The 18,813-nt window shown below is 37.3% G+C and overlaps 1 protein-coding gene across 1 annotated transcript in view; it reads left to right on the top strand.

The window, feature by feature from the left end:
• Window positions 1-18,813, top strand: part of LOC140243859 (uncharacterized) — a 342,981-nt gene that overhangs the window by 74,704 nt on the left and 249,464 nt on the right. The window contains exons 4-5 of the mRNA XM_072323532.1: window positions 13,977-14,144; window positions 15,130-15,362. Of these exons, the coding sequence (XP_072179633.1) occupies window positions 13,977-14,144; window positions 15,130-15,362 (401 nt within the window). The remainder of the gene's footprint in view (window positions 1-13,976; window positions 14,145-15,129; window positions 15,363-18,813) is intronic.

Genomic DNA, 18,813 nt, shown 5'->3' with positions numbered 1-18,813 from the left:
TGCATGACCAGCGAGTTTCGTTTGATACATGCCCTCCATTTCATGAAGTGGTGATTGATGTGACGCACAAATCGCGCTGAAAAAAATAATTCCAACGAACGATCACGCAGAATTTATAATACTTTATCTATGAGCTAATACAATGATCATAATAATCGAACTTGAAACCTCTGTATGCGAGTGTGTACTTTTACAACGGTTATTAATTGGCCTCATTAATGAATTCATTCAAATAATCATAACTTTCTTTCCCTGGTATGTGCCTTGCTGTTTAAAGTTCATCTCTGGAGATATAGTAGGGCCTATAAGTTGTCAATTACATGTATTCTTTTTTTATATTTTTTATATTTTTATTAAGTCGACAATTCGTGTGATAATTCGCCAAATTTATGTAATGCATACTATTGTTTCCCTGGTTAATAAAACTTATTGCCCTATTTCTTATGATGGTTTGGGCCGCAACGGCATGGAGAGAAATCGGAAGATAAACATTATTAATGCCCAAATACAATGTAGGTCGTGTTCCCTTTTGAGGATATTCTGACTCTTGTCATCTGTGTATTTTTTTAGAGGTAGGACCTATCTGAGAAAGGGACAGAAAGCTGTGTCGCTACTCAAAAGTGTGCTTCTTCATTTTGTTTTGTTTTTTAATCAGAATGTTTGTAATGATAGCTGTAGGTGTTTGTCGTGTATTGCGTGTAGCTGACATGTGAGAGGTCAAGTCTGCAAAGAATTTGGCTAACAGCTTTGCAAAGTAGCAGCGCTAATTGCCCATTGAATTGCGTATTCTGAGGAATTTCAAATGAAAGAACTCGGACGACACTGTTCACGCCTTGTATCCGAGTAAACCCCGCATCAACGAAGCCTTAAACAATGAAAGGTAAACTTCCTGCTATCAAGGGGTGGATAAAGACGCAACCAGTATTCTTTCTTCGCCATTGATAGCAGAATCAGTGACTGAATGGAGCAACAGTGTTGGAGGATCGGCATTATGTCTGCTAATTTGTAAAAGAATTTTTCAGTCCCCTTTTGTCTTCAGAACCACAGTCAGGGACGCTAAGTTACTCTATCTCCTACAAGCTGTCGTTACTATCTTAAAACGTGAATTTTATGAAAGGTTAAAAGTGATCGCGGAATCAGTTCTTCTGCGTGACACATGCAGGCTTTTATAATAGCATACCAAGCTTAAATCGTTTACCTGTATAGAAAGGGCGGGGATACACACTTATCGCAATTATCCGGATTTGAGAGTAATACACTCTACTACTTTTCTTCATCTTTCCCTCAACAGAGACCATGGTAATTCAAAACAAACAAACAAACTAACTAATTAACTAACAAACAAGCAGTTGCATTATACTGTTATATCAGAACGTACACAAATTTTTGTGTTTCATGTATGTATAGGTCATCTCTTGATGTATAGTACGCATTTGTTGTCGCTTTTACAGTGTTTCCTAATAAATGCCTATAGCGAAAACCCAACACAACTTTTATCAAGGAGGAAAGGGAACTTACATTTAAATATAACATAGTTTACAGAAATTAGACATGTAAATAAGGCAATCATATACATCCGCACGGCCGATTATAATCTCTTACTTTGATTATCAAACATGATCGCCGGCATTTACGTGCTTTTTTCTAATTTTTTGAACTTTGCCTCATTTTCTCGTTTTTTTTTTAAACAACTGGTCGAAACATTTAAAAATCGTAACACAGTCTGCTAACCCACAACATGATATTCCATTTGATTCGTCACTTATTGTTGGTCGGGTGACGCCAAATGTTGGAATCTCGAGCGATGATACACGGCATTTTGTTTGTTGGTTTTCGTCTCATCGCTCAAAAGAATTTTGACTACGATTACAGAGGTATCATCTACAAGACATAACTGATAGTTTACAGTAGTGATCATCAATTCAGTAAGGATTAGTCAAGTCATGAATTCACTTTACCCATCATGTCTTTTCGAACTACGACATTGTTTGGGTAACCGCGCCTTTTTGTTCTTATAGTTCAAACTAATTCTTGACATAATCAAAACAAATAATTTTCTTTATATAATTTCTCAAAATACTCGAAAGATGGCCTAAGTCAAAACTTTCTACAAAGATTGCATACGGCAATCTTTACTAGCCTCAACAAGTTTTCTAGAGCTATCAGTTCCCCCATGACGATTATTTCGATTGCGTTTTGAATTTGCATCGAACTACTTTCAAAACAGCTATTACCTTTATCATGTTTATATTTCGATTAATAAACCAGTCTTTTGAATTCATAACCAACATTCGTAATCGTAACCATACAGTAACATAATACTGCATGTCAATAAAAGTTGGAAAATGTAAATGCTATGTCAGTAGCGCAAAATAAATGAGTACCGATCATCTTCATACATTCTAATTCCTAAATGATGTCGCTACGAAAATGACGCATGGTTTGACGACTGCTTCTAGCAAATAAAAGTAAAAAGGAATGGGATATACTTCTAATGATAGTACCACCCCGTACAATGCATTTCACTGTATTTGGTAACGTTTGGTTACGTTTCTGTGCGCTTTACGTACGGAAAATAAAAGGCAGATTGATGCTATTAACATGCTTACACACAACGCATTCAAAATGTTTTTTGAAATACACCGTGTGCAATATAATATTTTAGTATACGTTTTGAAACTTTGAATTTGCGAGTCCTTTATAAAGTTATAAGCAGGGTTATTACATTATCAAGCAAAAATTTAAGTATTTAGGGATTAGGATTTGCCCAGACGACTAACAGTGCTATATATAGCGATCGTTCGCAACAGAGACAATCCTCTTCATTAGATATACAATGTAATTCTGTCTTCATGAATTGAAAGAGAAACGAAAAAAAAAGTCAACTTTTTAACTTCATGTAGCTTTCTCACCAATTGAACTTGATTTGATCCGCCATGCATGATATTGCTGTGTGTTCTATTAATTCTATTAAATTATCTAATCGGCGTGCTTGTTTTTTATGCAGAATATCACAAGTAAGTTTAATTCATTGAAGTTCATAATATTTGTACATATGGCGTGTTCGTAGTTTCGTATTTTCATTTTTATAATATATCATTTGTCCATTATCTGATTCTGACCACGAAAATATGGTGACTGTTTAAATGCGGAGCATGTACTGGAAAAATGTAATGTCTCCTGTCAGTATAGACAAACAAATTTCTAGTCTATCCCCGCTTTAAATGGAAATGAAAAAAAAAAAAAAACAAGTTCGACTTTCAGTAGATTTCAACCGTTTTGTATAGTGCCTGATTCATGTAATGGACACAATTCTTTAGCACATAAGCAATCACACAACTTTCGGGAATAGATGTATGTCTTAATGATTGTATCTCATGGAAGAAAACTCGTCTCCTTGCCTGAATTTTAGCTTCTTCCTGTTCAAGCTTGCGTGAAAGAAATAGTTGAACATCAATCGCAATCATTAAGAGAGGCACATCCTTAAAAATAAGCACAGGAGTACTGTTTTCTGTATGTTCCGTAGAGCTGTAAAATGCAGCTCTATGGTATGTTCACAGGTATTCTGTTGTAAACGCGGTGCGCTTAGTCTTTATTCTAGACGGCGAAGGGAATATCCAAAGCTTATGATACAGTGTATATCCTTTTATCTTAAAACAACAACAACAACAACAACAACCAAAAAAAAAAAAAAAAAGATTCCTCTTGAATTTTACCGTATTTTGCAATTATCTATCATTTTCCGGCAAAAACGCTAGTGTGAAAACGCTAACACCACGCCGATGTCGCTTTATTTTCATCCAACAAAAAAGGATAATGCAAAAACAATGGACCGGTACACTACAATACATTATAATGAATAATATTGTAAATAAACAGAGTGATTTTTGTTTAAAATTGATTTATTTGTTTAGAGGGTAGTATAAAAATAGTATAGATAATCCCTTATATGAGGAACTTTAGACATGATAACGGTACATTGGTCCAGATGAAGACTATATAAGCGCACCGCGTGACAGCTGTGGACATCATAACCCTTTGGATATTCCCTTCGCTGCCTTGAATAAAGACTAAGCGCATCGCGTTTACAACAGAACATCTGTGGACGTACGGAAGGCGTTTTTTTTAAAGACGGCACAGATTGGGGCATGGCGCGTGTTAAACCTATGGGAAAAACGTTGGGTTAGGGTTTTTGGTTATGGTTAGGGTTAGGGTTGGGGTTAGGGTTGGGGTTAGGGTTAGGGTTAGGGTTAGGGTTAGGGTTAGGGTTTGATGGTTAGGGTTAGGATTAGGATTAGGGTTAGGTTTAGGAATAGGGTCCCCGATAGATTTTTAGTTTCCCCAATCTGTGCCGTCTAAAAAAAAACACGCGTACGGAAGACCGTGCTCTTCTTTTTATAGCGGTTAGTTTCGATTCAGAAGTATAGGGATATAAAAACGAGACCAAATTGGTTTAAAAAAAAAAAAACATTTGTTATGACTAAGCTACTCATTTGGAAATGCTATCATAGCTTGATAAGCATATCTCTGCCCGACAAACAAACTGACACCAAAAAGGTTTTGCCACCTCAGGTGGTACCAACAACCCATTTTTCGGGTCTTGGCCCATGGACTATAAATTGAAGTGTGTTCATGCTACATTTGAAGGGATAGCATATAGCGCAGGGAAAACAAACCTGAATGGCCATCTTCAGGAAGCTATTTTTTGTTGGCGATTATGAATTACTTAACTATGAAATTGAAATAAAAACATACAGAAAAACGACTGCAAAATCTTTGCATAATGTGCCATTATTTATAATCAAGTTTCCATTACTTTTCTTTTATGATACATTTCCTTCGATTAGTGCTCCTTTATTCTTTCCCATTACATTTCATCACTTTCCTTTCCGGCTATCCACTTCATTCCCGCCTACAAACGTATACAGATATTTTGCCCGTATATACAATCTCAAAAGATATTGCCATAACATAGATAGGCAAACCTGACCGGATGTAACATTACATTTCGATTGCTAAAGTGTGATCGGATTACCATCCATCAAAAAGAATTTAGAAGACCATCATATTTCTCCCCCCCACCCTCTTTGATCTCTCTCCCTCTCTTTCCAGTTATCCATTTCTTTGATTGAATAATATCATTAGTGAAGATCACTTCTCGATGATGCTTTGCCTGTATTATATATATATATATATATTTATATATATACATATGTATATATATATATATATATGTATACAACAATATCTAATATATGTACATTCATCAAACAACATTTAGAAGACCAGCCTATTTTCCCCCCTCTCTCTTTCTCTCCCTTTCAATCTTTCTTCTCATCGCTATAGATTCCAGTGTTTCGCCTGAAGACCGGAAGACCTCATAAATGTTCTATCAAATATACAAATTCCACAAAACAATAGTCTTTCCGGTTAGTGATGAGTTTTCATCATAATAATATTATAACAAATAACTTCTGTCTTATCACTATGTGAAATCTTATTTCATGTGATTCGTAATGAGCAATACTTCTTGGCAGTAGAGTTTTAAGTCAATTATAACATTGTACATACAATTGGCAGCATTTAACCCCTACTGTTGAATCACAAATGTGCTCGTTGATCTCTTTTATTAAATCCCATGGAAACCTTAAGTCATATCTGTAGGCAGACATAATGGATAATTCCAGAAAGCAAACTTCTTATACAAAAAAAAAAAAAAGAGAAGAAACTTCTGTGTGGATGGCAGGTACCGCAATAGCATGGATTTTTTCAGATTTAGTTATCATAAGTTGTCAAAGAAAGCAAGAAAGATACAATGATTTATTTGAATATTGAAAATCCCATCAGGCTCTTGTCAACATTATGAAAGGGATAATTGCTGAAACAAAACCGAGAAACTAACTCAAATGAAAGATTGGTCTGCGAAACTCAACTTCGATGTTGCTTGAAGTTGTTTTTTTTTCTTTCTCTCATACCTATGAATGACAGTCTGATTATGTCATTTACAGGTCGTTCAAATAATCTACTTGGCCAACAAACCAAATAGAGGATATTCTGTATAACATTCATGCAACGCAAGAGCCGATGGTTATTGCCTTTATGGGGTCCTATATATTCATCATGGTGAAACACAGCCTAACGTATGCGAATGTTTTACGCAAGAATACTTTGAATAGACCAGGTGGCCAGAGTATCAGGTTACATTGTACCTTATTGAATAGACAGGATGTTGATATAAAGACATTCCTGGACGCGCTCGTAGAAAAGTCGGGGATTATGAGCATAATAGAGAAGTTCAAAGGCCGATTACAGACGGTCTCTTTTTTTCTGCACCGGTCCATAGAATGCATTTGCCTTCGTAGAAAGCGCTCCAAATTTGTGAAGAGTGATTCAATTTTGTGAGAGATGGACCTGTGATAACCCATCGCTTCAATTGAACACTTTGTTTAGGAGCAAGGTACTTTGGGCAATAAAAGCATGAAATGTTCTTGTCTTATCTCATGTGTATCGATGAAATCAAATTTTTTCATGCTGCTATTGAAGTGGTTTATTCACTTATCGTGCCAGCGTAACATATATATATATAAGGATATATATGCATTTAGGTAGGACTACATTTTTTCATTCCATTAGACTTCGCGCACTCATGCACATTGCAGCATTTTCATATTCATAAACGATTGCAGCAAATGCTCATTTCCTTTATACATTATGCTTATTGAATGAGATTAGTTCTTCATTTCTTTCTTGTCTTTTATCGGGGGATGACTGGTACTGTATAAACAATTAAACAAATATTGATTTACACTCATGACATAAGAGAAGAACAATTCAGCAAAATTAGTCGTCTCTTATGAGAGATTGAAGAATGCCAGGAGAAATGTTGTTTATTTCAACAAAGATATTGCCTTTTCCTTATTTTCTCAAGTGATGTAATAATTTAGGCCTTCAAGCCTGTGTGGCTTGTGCTTGTCATACTTCTATGATCATGTCGGCTTCTTCTACAGCTGCTGGAGTATACGCGATGGCCAGCCTTTTTTGTTGTTGCTAAATTGAATTAACTTCTGCGTCGAATTCGGGAATGGTCACCTGCGACCCTGTTTGAAAAGACGCTCTCTCACATGGAGACGAATTTGAATTGTCTACGGGCATTCTAATTTGAATACGTTTTTTTGAAGTGATAGGATATAGTGAGAGGAAACTGAGATTGAATTATGAACATATTCATGGCGCTATCTTTTTTTTCTTTTATTTTGTCGACGAGTTTGAATTACATAACTGTAAAATTAGAAAACAAACGTACACACACACACACACACACAGAAAAAAAATGACTATGAAATCTTCGCATAATGTTAAACCATTTTGAACACTCGAATATGCCATTTTCTCTTTCTTTGTAATACATTTGCCTCGATTCGTGCTCCTTCATTTTTATCTCATTGCATCACATTACTTTCCTTTCCAGCTATCCACTATGTCTTCTTTATTCTCATCATCTTCAATTAGTCGTCTAGATTGAATATCCTCATCAATGGTGGCGATCACTTATCCAAGATACTTTGCCCGTATTATTATGTATAATCTAATAAGATATCACCATAACACAGATTATAGGCAAACCTAGCCGTGTATAATATTTCATTTCGTTTGCAAAAGTGTGTTAAGATTACCATTCATCGAACAAAATTTAGAAGACCAGCCTATTTTATTTTTCTCTCTCTATCTCTCAATCTTTCTTCTTATCGCATAAACTCCGATGTTTCATAGGCAGACCGGAAGAGCTTATAAATGTTCCGTCAACTGACTTGAACATGTGTTTTATAAGATCATATAGTTGTAAGTGAATATATAATTATAAAAAATATATATATATATATATATTCTCCACCCTTTCTCATGTCTCTCTCTCTCTCTCTCACACACACGCACACACACACACACACACACACATAGACAAAACAATAATCTATCCCGTTTGCTGATGACTTTTATCATATATATCATATCACAGTACACTGTGTAAGATTTAATCTCACTTGATGTGTAGTGAACAATATCTCATCCCGACATTACGGTGTATATAGGGTTGTAAGTGAATCATGATTTCACATAAACTTTGCAACATTAAACCCGACAGGAAACCTACAAATGCGCTCGTTGATCTCCTTTATTGATCCCATGGAAACCTAAGACATATAATTATGGTCGAAATCTGGAGGCAGTCATGATAGATAAATTCAAAAAGAAAACGTCTCTATACAAAAAAATAGATAAATAAATAAATAAATCGTGGATTTCACAGGTTTAATCATCATTAGTTGTCAAAGATTGCGAGAAAGGTGCAATGATTTAATTGAATATTGAACATCCCATCAGGCTTTTGTCAACATTATAAAAATTGTTGAAACAAAACCGAGAAACCAACTCAAATGGAAGATTAGTTCGCGAAACTCAACTTCGATGTTGCTTGAAGTTGTTGTTTGTTTTTCTGTCATACTTATGAATGACAGCCTGCTTATAAGATCGTTAAAAGAATCTATATACTTGACCAACGAACCAAATGGAGGATCCCTGTATAGCATTCATACAACGCAAGAGCCGATATTGCTACTACGGGGTCCTATATATTCTTCATGGTGAAACACAGCCTAACATAATTACGCGCGTGTATTACGCAAGAATACTTTGAATAGACCAGGTGGCCAGAGTATCAGGTTACATTGTACCTCCATGAATAGTCAGAATGTTGATACAAAAACATCCCTGGACGCGCTCGTAGCCGCCATCTGAAAAGTCGGGGATTATGAGCATAATAGAGATGTTCAAAGGCCGATTACAGACAGCCAGTTTTTCTGCACCGGTCCATCGAATACATTATAATGAGGTGCTTCGTATGTATTATGTAACCTTTTTTACGGACCCCAATGATTTAATGGTTGTTGGGAATCGAATGTGCAAGTTCTCATGTGGTTGTTACCAACATTTATCATAGCATTTATACTTCGACAATGACATACGCTGCAATAAAGCGAGAAACAAGACATATGGCAGAAGTTTTTTTGTTCTTTTCTATCTCTTTCTCTCATACGCTTAGCATTCACGGGAAATTGTATATAAAAATTACGATGCTTGATATTTTGATGCTTGCAGCATTTTCAAAGAAACCTTGGGATAACTAGACCGGTGGTGTAATGTGAAACATTTTCTTGAATAAAGAAACGATTCAATCAATATCTATATATTTCTGTATATGTATATAATATATATATATATATATACACTCTAAAAACACAAAAATGTTGAATTAGCATTTAAAAGGGCCGAGGAGTGACAACATTTTCAAAGTGTTGATTTTCCTGCTAGATTCAACATTTAAAATGTTATTTTAAAAGTTGGATGCAACACTTCAAAAATGCTGTCACTCCTCGGCCCTTTTAAATGTTGATTCAACATTTGCGTTTTTAGAGTGTATATATATAAATGTATATTTATATTTCTTAATCTATGTATATGTATATTTATATTTTGCCAAGATTACAAACCTATCGAGACGGAAATTGTTAATATACCGACCTATCCTGCAGCGACGATGTTTTTTTTTTTTATCTCCTGCTTACGACAATGTGTAAGCTCTACATATATTTCAAAGCTTTCGGGGAATATCAGAAAGGACAAAGAATGTGTGTGTGTGTGTGTGTTTTTTTTTAAGAGAGGCAAAAATAGTAAAAATACTAATACACCATACTGATAATGTAACAATATGGAACATCTACAATGTACATTTATTATTACCTTTTGAGTGATCATCAACATCATCATCATCATCAACAAATGGTTCCCTTGATGTAATTATACAATAGCTTTTCTCTGTTGTTGTTAATTGTCATTATTACCATGATTATTTCTACACTGTTCAAGTTATCGAGTGATAAAGACACACATACAACCACACAATTTTTCTAATTTCTTTGCAAGGAGAGATACATGTACACACGGTGATGGTACTCCATATTCTTAGAAAGATTGCAAGTGATCTCTGCAATGTAGAAAATCGTCCATTTTTGGACAGGCATGAGTGTTTACATGTAATACGCAGTTGCACAGACTTGTAAGGGCTTTCATTGAACATTGTACAGTGTGTACATCGTATCGTCTTCTCGCGATCGCTTGCAGGCACACAGGCATGGGCACGGATCCACAGACATGGACACGCAGGCGCACACATAGTCATGAGCACACACTTACAAAGGGGATATTATTATTTACAATGCATGCACGCACGGCCTCCAATGGATTCGCACGCAGGATGCTAGTCCACTGCCTAGACTGCCTTCGTATACCGCCAATGAGGGCGTATGAGAGAGTGAAAAAACAGTGCCGTATGGCACTGTGAAAAAAGATAAGAGTCCCGTGTCGGGACTAGCAGGATGCTAGATTCGCACGGACTCGCACGGTAGCGTGCCAGCACCACGCACGGTACCGTGCCAACACCTCGCACGGTAGCGTGCCAGATGGTCCGCACTCGACGGTGGCACGCAGCCGCACGGAGGCGCACTGACTGGCACGCAGCCGCACGGAGGCGCACGAGGTCGCACGGGGTCGCACGGGGGCGTACAGAAGCGCACGCACCCGCACGAGGCCGTATGAAATGGCACGGAGCCGCACGCACCCGTGCGAAACCGCACGCAGCCGCACGAAGCAGCCCCGTGCGCAGTGCGTGCGGGAGTAACATAACTTAATGGTCTGACTGTACATTCCTGTGCGTGATGTCTTGATTCCGCGGAATTAAAAACACGCGAAACTCTTCTTACCCGGCCAAGCGCGAAAAATTAGTCGCGCGAAAATATCCACTTTTACAGTATCATAATTGTACGAGAAGTTGGCATGAGAAGAGTATGCCTAACAAGCACATACATCATAATGCAAAGAGTTGATTCTCTATGATTGGGACATACTCGCGTGTAAAGTGGTGTAAGCACTCCAGGGGCATGACCCTATTGCTGCAAAACATACAATGTATGACCCTTTCTGGAAATAATGCTTTCTCCACAGAGTGCTTGAATGCTTCAAATATTACATAGTATGGTATGGTATGCATTCGGTTGGTTCTCTTTGGTTTGCTTTTGAGTGCTCAAAAACGGCCAAAGACTGCCCTTTTGAACAGTTTAATAGTAATTGATGTTGTTGTTTTTTTTTTACCCTGTTGTGCTACTATGCAACATACTTGAATGCCAATCCTGCTCACTGAGAACCAGGGGGTTAATGGCTCCATTTATCATTAATAGAGTATTGATTAGCTGATATAAACCACCTTTTTAACCTTGTGAAGGTTGTTATTTTCACTCATTATCCTTCTTAAAGGTGTGATTAGATGCTGAAAAGGTCACGGAGAGTGTCAATTTTGTGTTTTATTGAACAAGAAAGATGTTAAATGCAAGTGCTTTATTTTCAAGGTTTTTGCTACAATGAGTACCTTGCGGTGATTTCTGTTGTTCTCTCTGAAACAACCAGGCAATATATATACACACACATGCACATACAAATCATAGTCATCACATGCATTGTGTGTTTACATGCCAATATCTTGACATGGGCACTAAGTAAGAGAAAAATGGCAATATATTTTTGATCTTTGTTGCCCGATTGGGCCACCAAATGATGTGCTTTTTGAAAGTTCTGTGGTCTGATATCAATTTTTAATGGCATGGGTCACTGGGCTACCACCAGTGGTGAGCCCTGATATATCTACACGCACATATAAACATTGCATACATATTTATGTAAAATATATACTTAAGTGTAATTGATATACATTTTATAATCTACAGAAGTTGGGTGCCCTATTACCAGCATTGAATCTTCACAACATAATATGCTAGGTCTCTTGTTTGTTTTGCCAGTTTACAGCCCACCATGTACAACCTTCAAGAGAGTAGTTCACTCTTCTGTATGTGTTGCGTGGTTGTGGGCAGCTCCGTACACTTTGCTCTTTCCATTTCTGATAGTATACTTAAAATTGACCGTCGGCAGAGTTTGCCGTCTATTTCCGGCAGTTACAATGTAGTTTGAATAATCTTGGCTCATCTGTCTGGGGGGTGAATTGCCCTCATTAGAAACACTTTCGTGGCACGTATCCAAGTTGGCGCTTTGCGTAGGCGAAGAGATAAGTACGTATCAAACTGTAATTTCACTTTGAATTTTGCAAAGAGAGAAAAAAAAAAATCAATAGTAGAATATGTCCTCTAAAATAGAATTCTATTTTTAGGTATCATATTTTGTAGTTTTTGAGCTGGGTATATCCTGAAAGACACAAAGATGTATACAAACACACACTGAAATGTATTTCAGTCTATGTGTGCTTGTGGGATTTTAGTTGTTGAATTGTGATAATGTTGAATAAAACTAGTCAAGTGCTGTCCTTAAAAGAGTTGAGTAGAAGAGGTGTATGGAGTAAATTGATTGCAGATGGGGGTATAGTGTGTGTGTGTGTGTGTGGGGGGGGGGTGAGGCAAACACCTTGATCAAAGTAGAGCCAGTTTTATCAGTTTGTTGACCCAGTTTCTGATATCCTTACCTCACTCAACCATCGCTCTCGTGAAAAGTTTTGAAAATGACGTACATGTAAATATGCGCTGCCATTACTTATAATGGCAAAAGGAAAAATAAATCATTTTATCAGTTTTTGCCTGCTTTACACCTCTTGGCATTTCAAAAAAAAAAAAAAAAGGTAATCTGCTGACACCAAATCTCCCTGTATTTGTGCTTCTGCCTATGAATCTATTTTACTTTATTTTTTCTTTCCTAGGTGATCTCTGTCAAAGTTTATGCTGATCCTGTGATCTTTTTGATTCTTCCTGAATTTGCTATGAGGGTAGTGTGCATTTTAGCTGTCTCTGCTCTTGTGCATTGACATTATTTTGTTGTCCCTTTCTTTCTGTGACTTTCCTTTCCTGTCAAAATATTTTCTTTATCTTAACTTTAATATGTGGTGCTAACAATAGGCCCATTCATGTAACCACAGATAGTTGGAATTATTTGTGTCATGATTTGAATTGCACCACAAAAAAGCATTTTCTTTTATTTATTTGGACATTACAATCATGACTATCACTGAAATTTAATTCATGACCCACCCACCACTAAAAAGTGTGACGCTTCTGAAATAGTCGTGATTTTTGTTGTTGTTGTTGTTGTTGTTGTTGTTGTTGAGGAGTGGCCATTATTTGTTGCCGAAAGTGCCTATGAGCAGTATGGAAAATCACGGTAGGAAACTAATTGTCTATGAATAGAAATGACTTAATCCCCATGATCCACATGTTGTTTGTCACTACGGCCTTCCTGTTGGTGTAAAGAATGCTGCTACCTGTGAGTGGGCTTGCTAACTCCATATTTGGGTCAAGTCTGGGTCGATTGGTGAATCCTGATAAAAAATGCTTGGCAAGTTACGCCAAGCTCTTAAAGTTATCACCTGAAGTCCATATTATACAGTTGGGTGCCTGTGCACTTAAAGGGTTAAGGCTAGATCTGTCTCTCGATCATTTGCTCTCTCTGTTTTTTTTTTTTTTTTCTGTCATTCTTTTTCTCTCCTCCTTCTGTCTACCTCTCTGTCTGTTTGTTTGTTTTGTCTGTGTTTGTGTGTTGTCTGAGTATGTGTTTGTATTTTCTCTGTCTGTTTGTATCAGTTACATATCCGGCCATTCCCTCCCCCTTCCTTCTTATCGGTCTCATGCTCTCTTTCTCTCTCTCTCTCTCTCTCACACACACACACACACACACACACACACACACACACACACACACACACTTTTTTCTGTTTTTCAATAATCTTTTATTTTGATTTCTATAATTTCACATAACAAAAACATTCATCTTAAACGTATAAACACAATATACAATCAGCAGTGTTTGATAAAATAGAAAGAAAGAAAAAACGCGCACTGTTCATGTTTTTCTTCTTTTTTTTTGTAATGCAGAAAACACTTGCCACCATCCTGGAGCCGTACCAGATGGAGTACGTTGATCCTCGGGTGGAGGCGCTAGAGAAGGAAGTGGAGCGGGAGCGGCAGCTAGAGGCCCTGGAAGAGATGGCCCGCCAGTACCGGACCCTCTTCCCGGGCCCTAGAGGCCACGCCTTAATCCAGGTGGGTAGAGTAAGTATTAAAGGCATAATATACCTTTTGCAGATAAAACAAAAACCCAGCATTAGTGCTTCAATATAGTTTTAAAATGTGAGTTAGAGATAAAACAACCACTGTAAAGATTTGAATCCTAGTTATCAATGTTAAGTATTGTTAAATCGACAAATTGTGAACAATAATTATAATAAAAATGTTTCAAGACTAAACCGTCTGCAGTTATGGTTTATTGAGAAAAATACTGATATATCCTTATATTTTAGGTTTTACTGCAAAAATTTTATATGGTAGGATGTTTTGTGATACAACGGACCTACACATATGCATCAAATGTGATATCTTGAACATTTTTAAAATCACTGTCCCCAAAGGCAAACAGGGCCTCTAAGGGTCAGCGCATATCATGCACTCTGTAGCCCATTACACACACATTGCCGGGCAAGCATTGCGCATGTACAGTAGCCCCAGGTCAGACTATTAGACTCAACCTATGCGTGACTTGACTGCACTTTTGTATTGTTGATTCTACTAAGGTTAGCAGTGATTAGACGATGGGGTGTAATGAAGTTTGAAGTTCAGAAGGGATATGCAGAAAACAGTGAAACGTGATACTTTGCCATCATTCATTTGACCATAGAAAGTAAGGTATTGTGCACAACAGTCGTGATCATACAATAGTATTTTATGGTCAGTGGATGTTCAGTCCCTGCCATACAATGGATTGTGGTCACCGATCATGCGATGGGGTTGCCCAGGGTAAGCAGATTTTCTGCTCCAGCGACAATGCGTCTCGCACACTTAGACAATGTCATTTGTGATGGTTCATGTGATATCAAGATCTGGTGAACTTTGTTTGGACTATTTTCACCTGTGGACAGGAGATTTGTTTCTTTTTTCTTTGCATTTGTTAAAGCACTGTCGCTTTGGCATCATCCCACTATTGTATTCTTTCTTTTCTGGCTTTGCTGATCTAAATAATGACCCAACCCAGGAGCCAGAGCAGACACGGGTGTATTATGACGACCAAAACCAGGCAGCTAGGGGGGACAGGGGCGAGAATGCTGAGCAGTTGATAGAAGAGTACGTGCAAGCCATTGAAAATTCAGCCAACAATGCTGAGATGGAGGAGGAGGAGAAGGTCAATTGGCTGTACCAAGAGTACTACCAGAAGTACCTGGATTTGCTGGAGCAGTACAGAGTCATGGAGGAAGCAGCGAAAAATGGGTAAGGGTCACTCTCTATCCTATACAAATAATATTTTGAGAGTTAGCGCCAGTAGCTTTTAACAATGGATAGGTGTACAATAGAGCAAGAATCTCTTTTTTGCAAAAACTTCTCCCATGGGCCTTTTCTTTTGATATTATTGTGTAGTTTGATAGAACAATGGAGCTTGTTTCTTTTTTTTTTCTTTCTTTTCTTGTGATTTTGACAAGAACCTGCGTGAAAGAGTTTAATATTCAGATGAATGAGCTAAGGATGTAACCAAAGGTGTAAAGCACATAAAGTTGGATTATTTTGTGTTTTTTGTTTGTTTTTGTTTTGAGATACTAAGTTTACATACATCAAAAATTAAAGGGAAAAAAAGGTGTTTTTGTCATTGTTTGTGTACAAATGTGTGTCTGTGCAATGTAAGTATGTACATGTATGTTTGTATGTATATAACTGTTTCTATGTATGATTTGTGTGTATGAATATATACATGTCTGTATTACGTTCATAGATACAAAAAAAAAAAAACTATATTGCCCCAGGGGTGACAAAATACCTTGTGTGTCAAAATCATGAATTTTTAAGATAGCAAAAAAACCCCACCCAAAACAAAAAACAAGAAAATAAAAAAAACCCACTTGTATCATTTTGCAACATCAATGTTGACCTCAAATAATCTAGAAATGTTGTTATTGATGATATCAATAATTGTTCCGTTTTCAAATCCATCTTTTTGATTTTCAAAGTTGAGTTAGGAGGGTTTTTCTTATGCCTATAGAGAAAGTAGGTCTTGTCACCCCAGGGATAACATGAAACACAATTTATGTGTATCCTTCTCTTCTTGATGTCAGGAGTTTTTAATCAAGAAGTCCTTTAGATTAGGTTCAAGATTTTGTGAAATTATAGCAAAGCAAAGTTTAGTTTTATGATTTGCTTGCTAGCACCAATGCATTATCAATTCTTCGCGTTGGTACAATGGGAGTCTGTAAAGATGGCATCAAAGCAGAAGACAGAAGCATGGATGAAATGATTGTTTTACTTCTGTTGTGGATGCTGTGAGCACCAACATGTCTGCAGGGGGTTTATTTTCATTAATTTGTGAATGGCGTCTAATTGCAAAAATGTTGACAAAAATGAAAACAGTAATATTCTCACACGCACTGTCCAAGGTGAGCACTGGAGAGTGGCACAATCAAGTGACCACTAGAGTACTTTATTTTTTTTTTCTGAGAGATTTGATCTCATTTCAAGGCTTTAAGCAATGTTTTTGATTTTTAAAAAAATATGTTTTTGAGAAGTCACATGTTTTTCTCAATGTATGTAGTTGTTTTTTGTTACAATTGTCATGATAATGAGAATGACCACAAAGTACGAATTGTCTGGTGAAAATGTCCAGTCAACTGCCATTCGTAAAAATATCTGTATGTGAAAATATCAGCATTCACAGCATATGGCTTCTTGCCAGCCATAAGTATCAAGGACACAAAGAGTATACTCTATGGATTCCACAAGACTTGTGGTCTGGTAGCCCTACTTACAAAATATTCTTAATGATACTGAGATGCTTAAAGTGAAAACATAGGTCTGGTAAAGGTTTTAGAACCCGTCTTGCACCATTTCATATTTGCTTGCAATATATGGAAAGAGTCTACCAAGAAACTTACCTGGCTGACGTAATTTGCCAGGATGACAAGTTGTTTTGGAGTATTTTGAGGTCAAAAATAAAAGTCGGCTGTCAATACCGACTTTTATTCCAGAAGGATCCAGGCTAACTCGGTCTCAGGAGCAACTCGGCCCTATTTCAGTGTGTGAGCGCAAAATTTTATACACAGGCGCACGTTCATTTTGTATGCGTGCCAAAGAGGTTCTTTGATGTGCGCTTTGTATCAACTTGGCCCATAACTGCGACCAGCCAGAACACGAAGCGCTCCCATAGTACAACACTGTACAATCCAGAGGAACAATTGGCCTGCCATCAAAGCGAGGCTGAGTTGTCCCAGTGTCCGAGTTAACCTGACCCCGTTCTGAGACTGCGACTCTAGCAAACCTTTTTTGTTAATATTTTGCATTTTCATGGTTACCCAACGAATACCTTGTTATTACAGCATTATTCCACACACTTCTTAGACATATGTGTACATTTTGGAGCGAAATTCAACAATTCTGCAGGTGTACCAGAACTATGTTTATCTTTAAGACAAGCCCCCATCAAACAAAACAAAAGAGAGAGAGAGACACACACACACACAACACACACACACACACACCACACACACTTTCACACTATTCAGCCCGTTGTGGACAGACTGATTTTGCTACAACATGCATTTCCCGTAGACACCTGCCCAAGTATGCACGGGACTCCTCTCCAGTGGGTTCAGTTGCCATGTGGGAGGATATGCCAGATACAAAAGCTTTGGATACTGTTGCCATAGCAACATGCATCTTGACAATACCAGCCATTCTGTAGAGCTCTTTTTCAGTGTAGTGCATAAGTCGCTCTTACAGACCTACAGTACAGAATGCTTTAGATTACTAGTACGTGTGCTGCACTTGGTTTTCAGAGTACTCAGAGAGGGTAACAGTTTTCAAAGTCACTTACCTTGGCACTTCCTTTTCCCCCCAAAAAAAAAATTCTCTGTATAACCCCCTTCTTGCGACATTATTCTGAAACTGCAATGCATGAGCACCTTTTCAAAACATTTTGTTTTTTCAAAGCCACAGATCTTTTTATAGACAAATTTATGCTACAAATGCAGTACAAGAAGGGTGTCTACCAAGAAAATGTGGCAGTCTTTGCTATGATGTAAATTCTACAAAAAAGAAGAAGAAGAAGAAGCTATGGCTATGACGCTTTTCGTGTACTGTGGCATATTATGGATTTATCGATCTGTTTGTGTGTGGTTGCAAGTCGTACAAAGAGTTAAAAGAATGAATGTCGGATGAATACCCTAGTTTCCTATACCTGTTCATTGCCGTAGTGCAGTTACCGAAAAGAAAAGAAGAGAAAATTATAATGAATAGATATAGTATAACAAGTTCTAAAATCAAATTTTGAGGGCATATACTGTTGTAGATGCCTGGACATCCATATTGAAAAGGAAAAAGTATTCAAAACATACATAAGACATTCTATTCCTTTGCTTGCAATCAATCATAATTGATTGATTAACCTGTGGAGGATGAGTCCTGAGTATACTCAAGCAGCTGTCTGTGGGAAATGTGTGTTGTAGCAAAATCAGCCCGTCCTCAATGGGTTCATAGATCACACTTCATGTTGCAAGTGACAAAGTATGACTTCCACGATTGAATTGCTAGGCCAGAATGCATTCAAATAAACCAACCTCAAACTGATGTTTACATCTGTCTCTCTGAAAATTCATATCGGCCAAGAAACATTATCATAATAGGGTATTGCATTGATAGTAGAACATGTACACCCAGGTTACATTATTTCTAACATTTG

The sequence above is a fragment of the Diadema setosum genome, chromosome 20, assembly GCF_964275005.1.
Source record: "Diadema setosum chromosome 20, eeDiaSeto1, whole genome shotgun sequence".
Taxonomy (NCBI): Eukaryota; Metazoa; Echinodermata; class Echinoidea; order Diadematoida; family Diadematidae; genus Diadema; species Diadema setosum.
The sequence above is the reverse complement of the archived record's forward strand: the minus strand, read 5'-3'. Positions and strand labels throughout refer to the sequence as shown.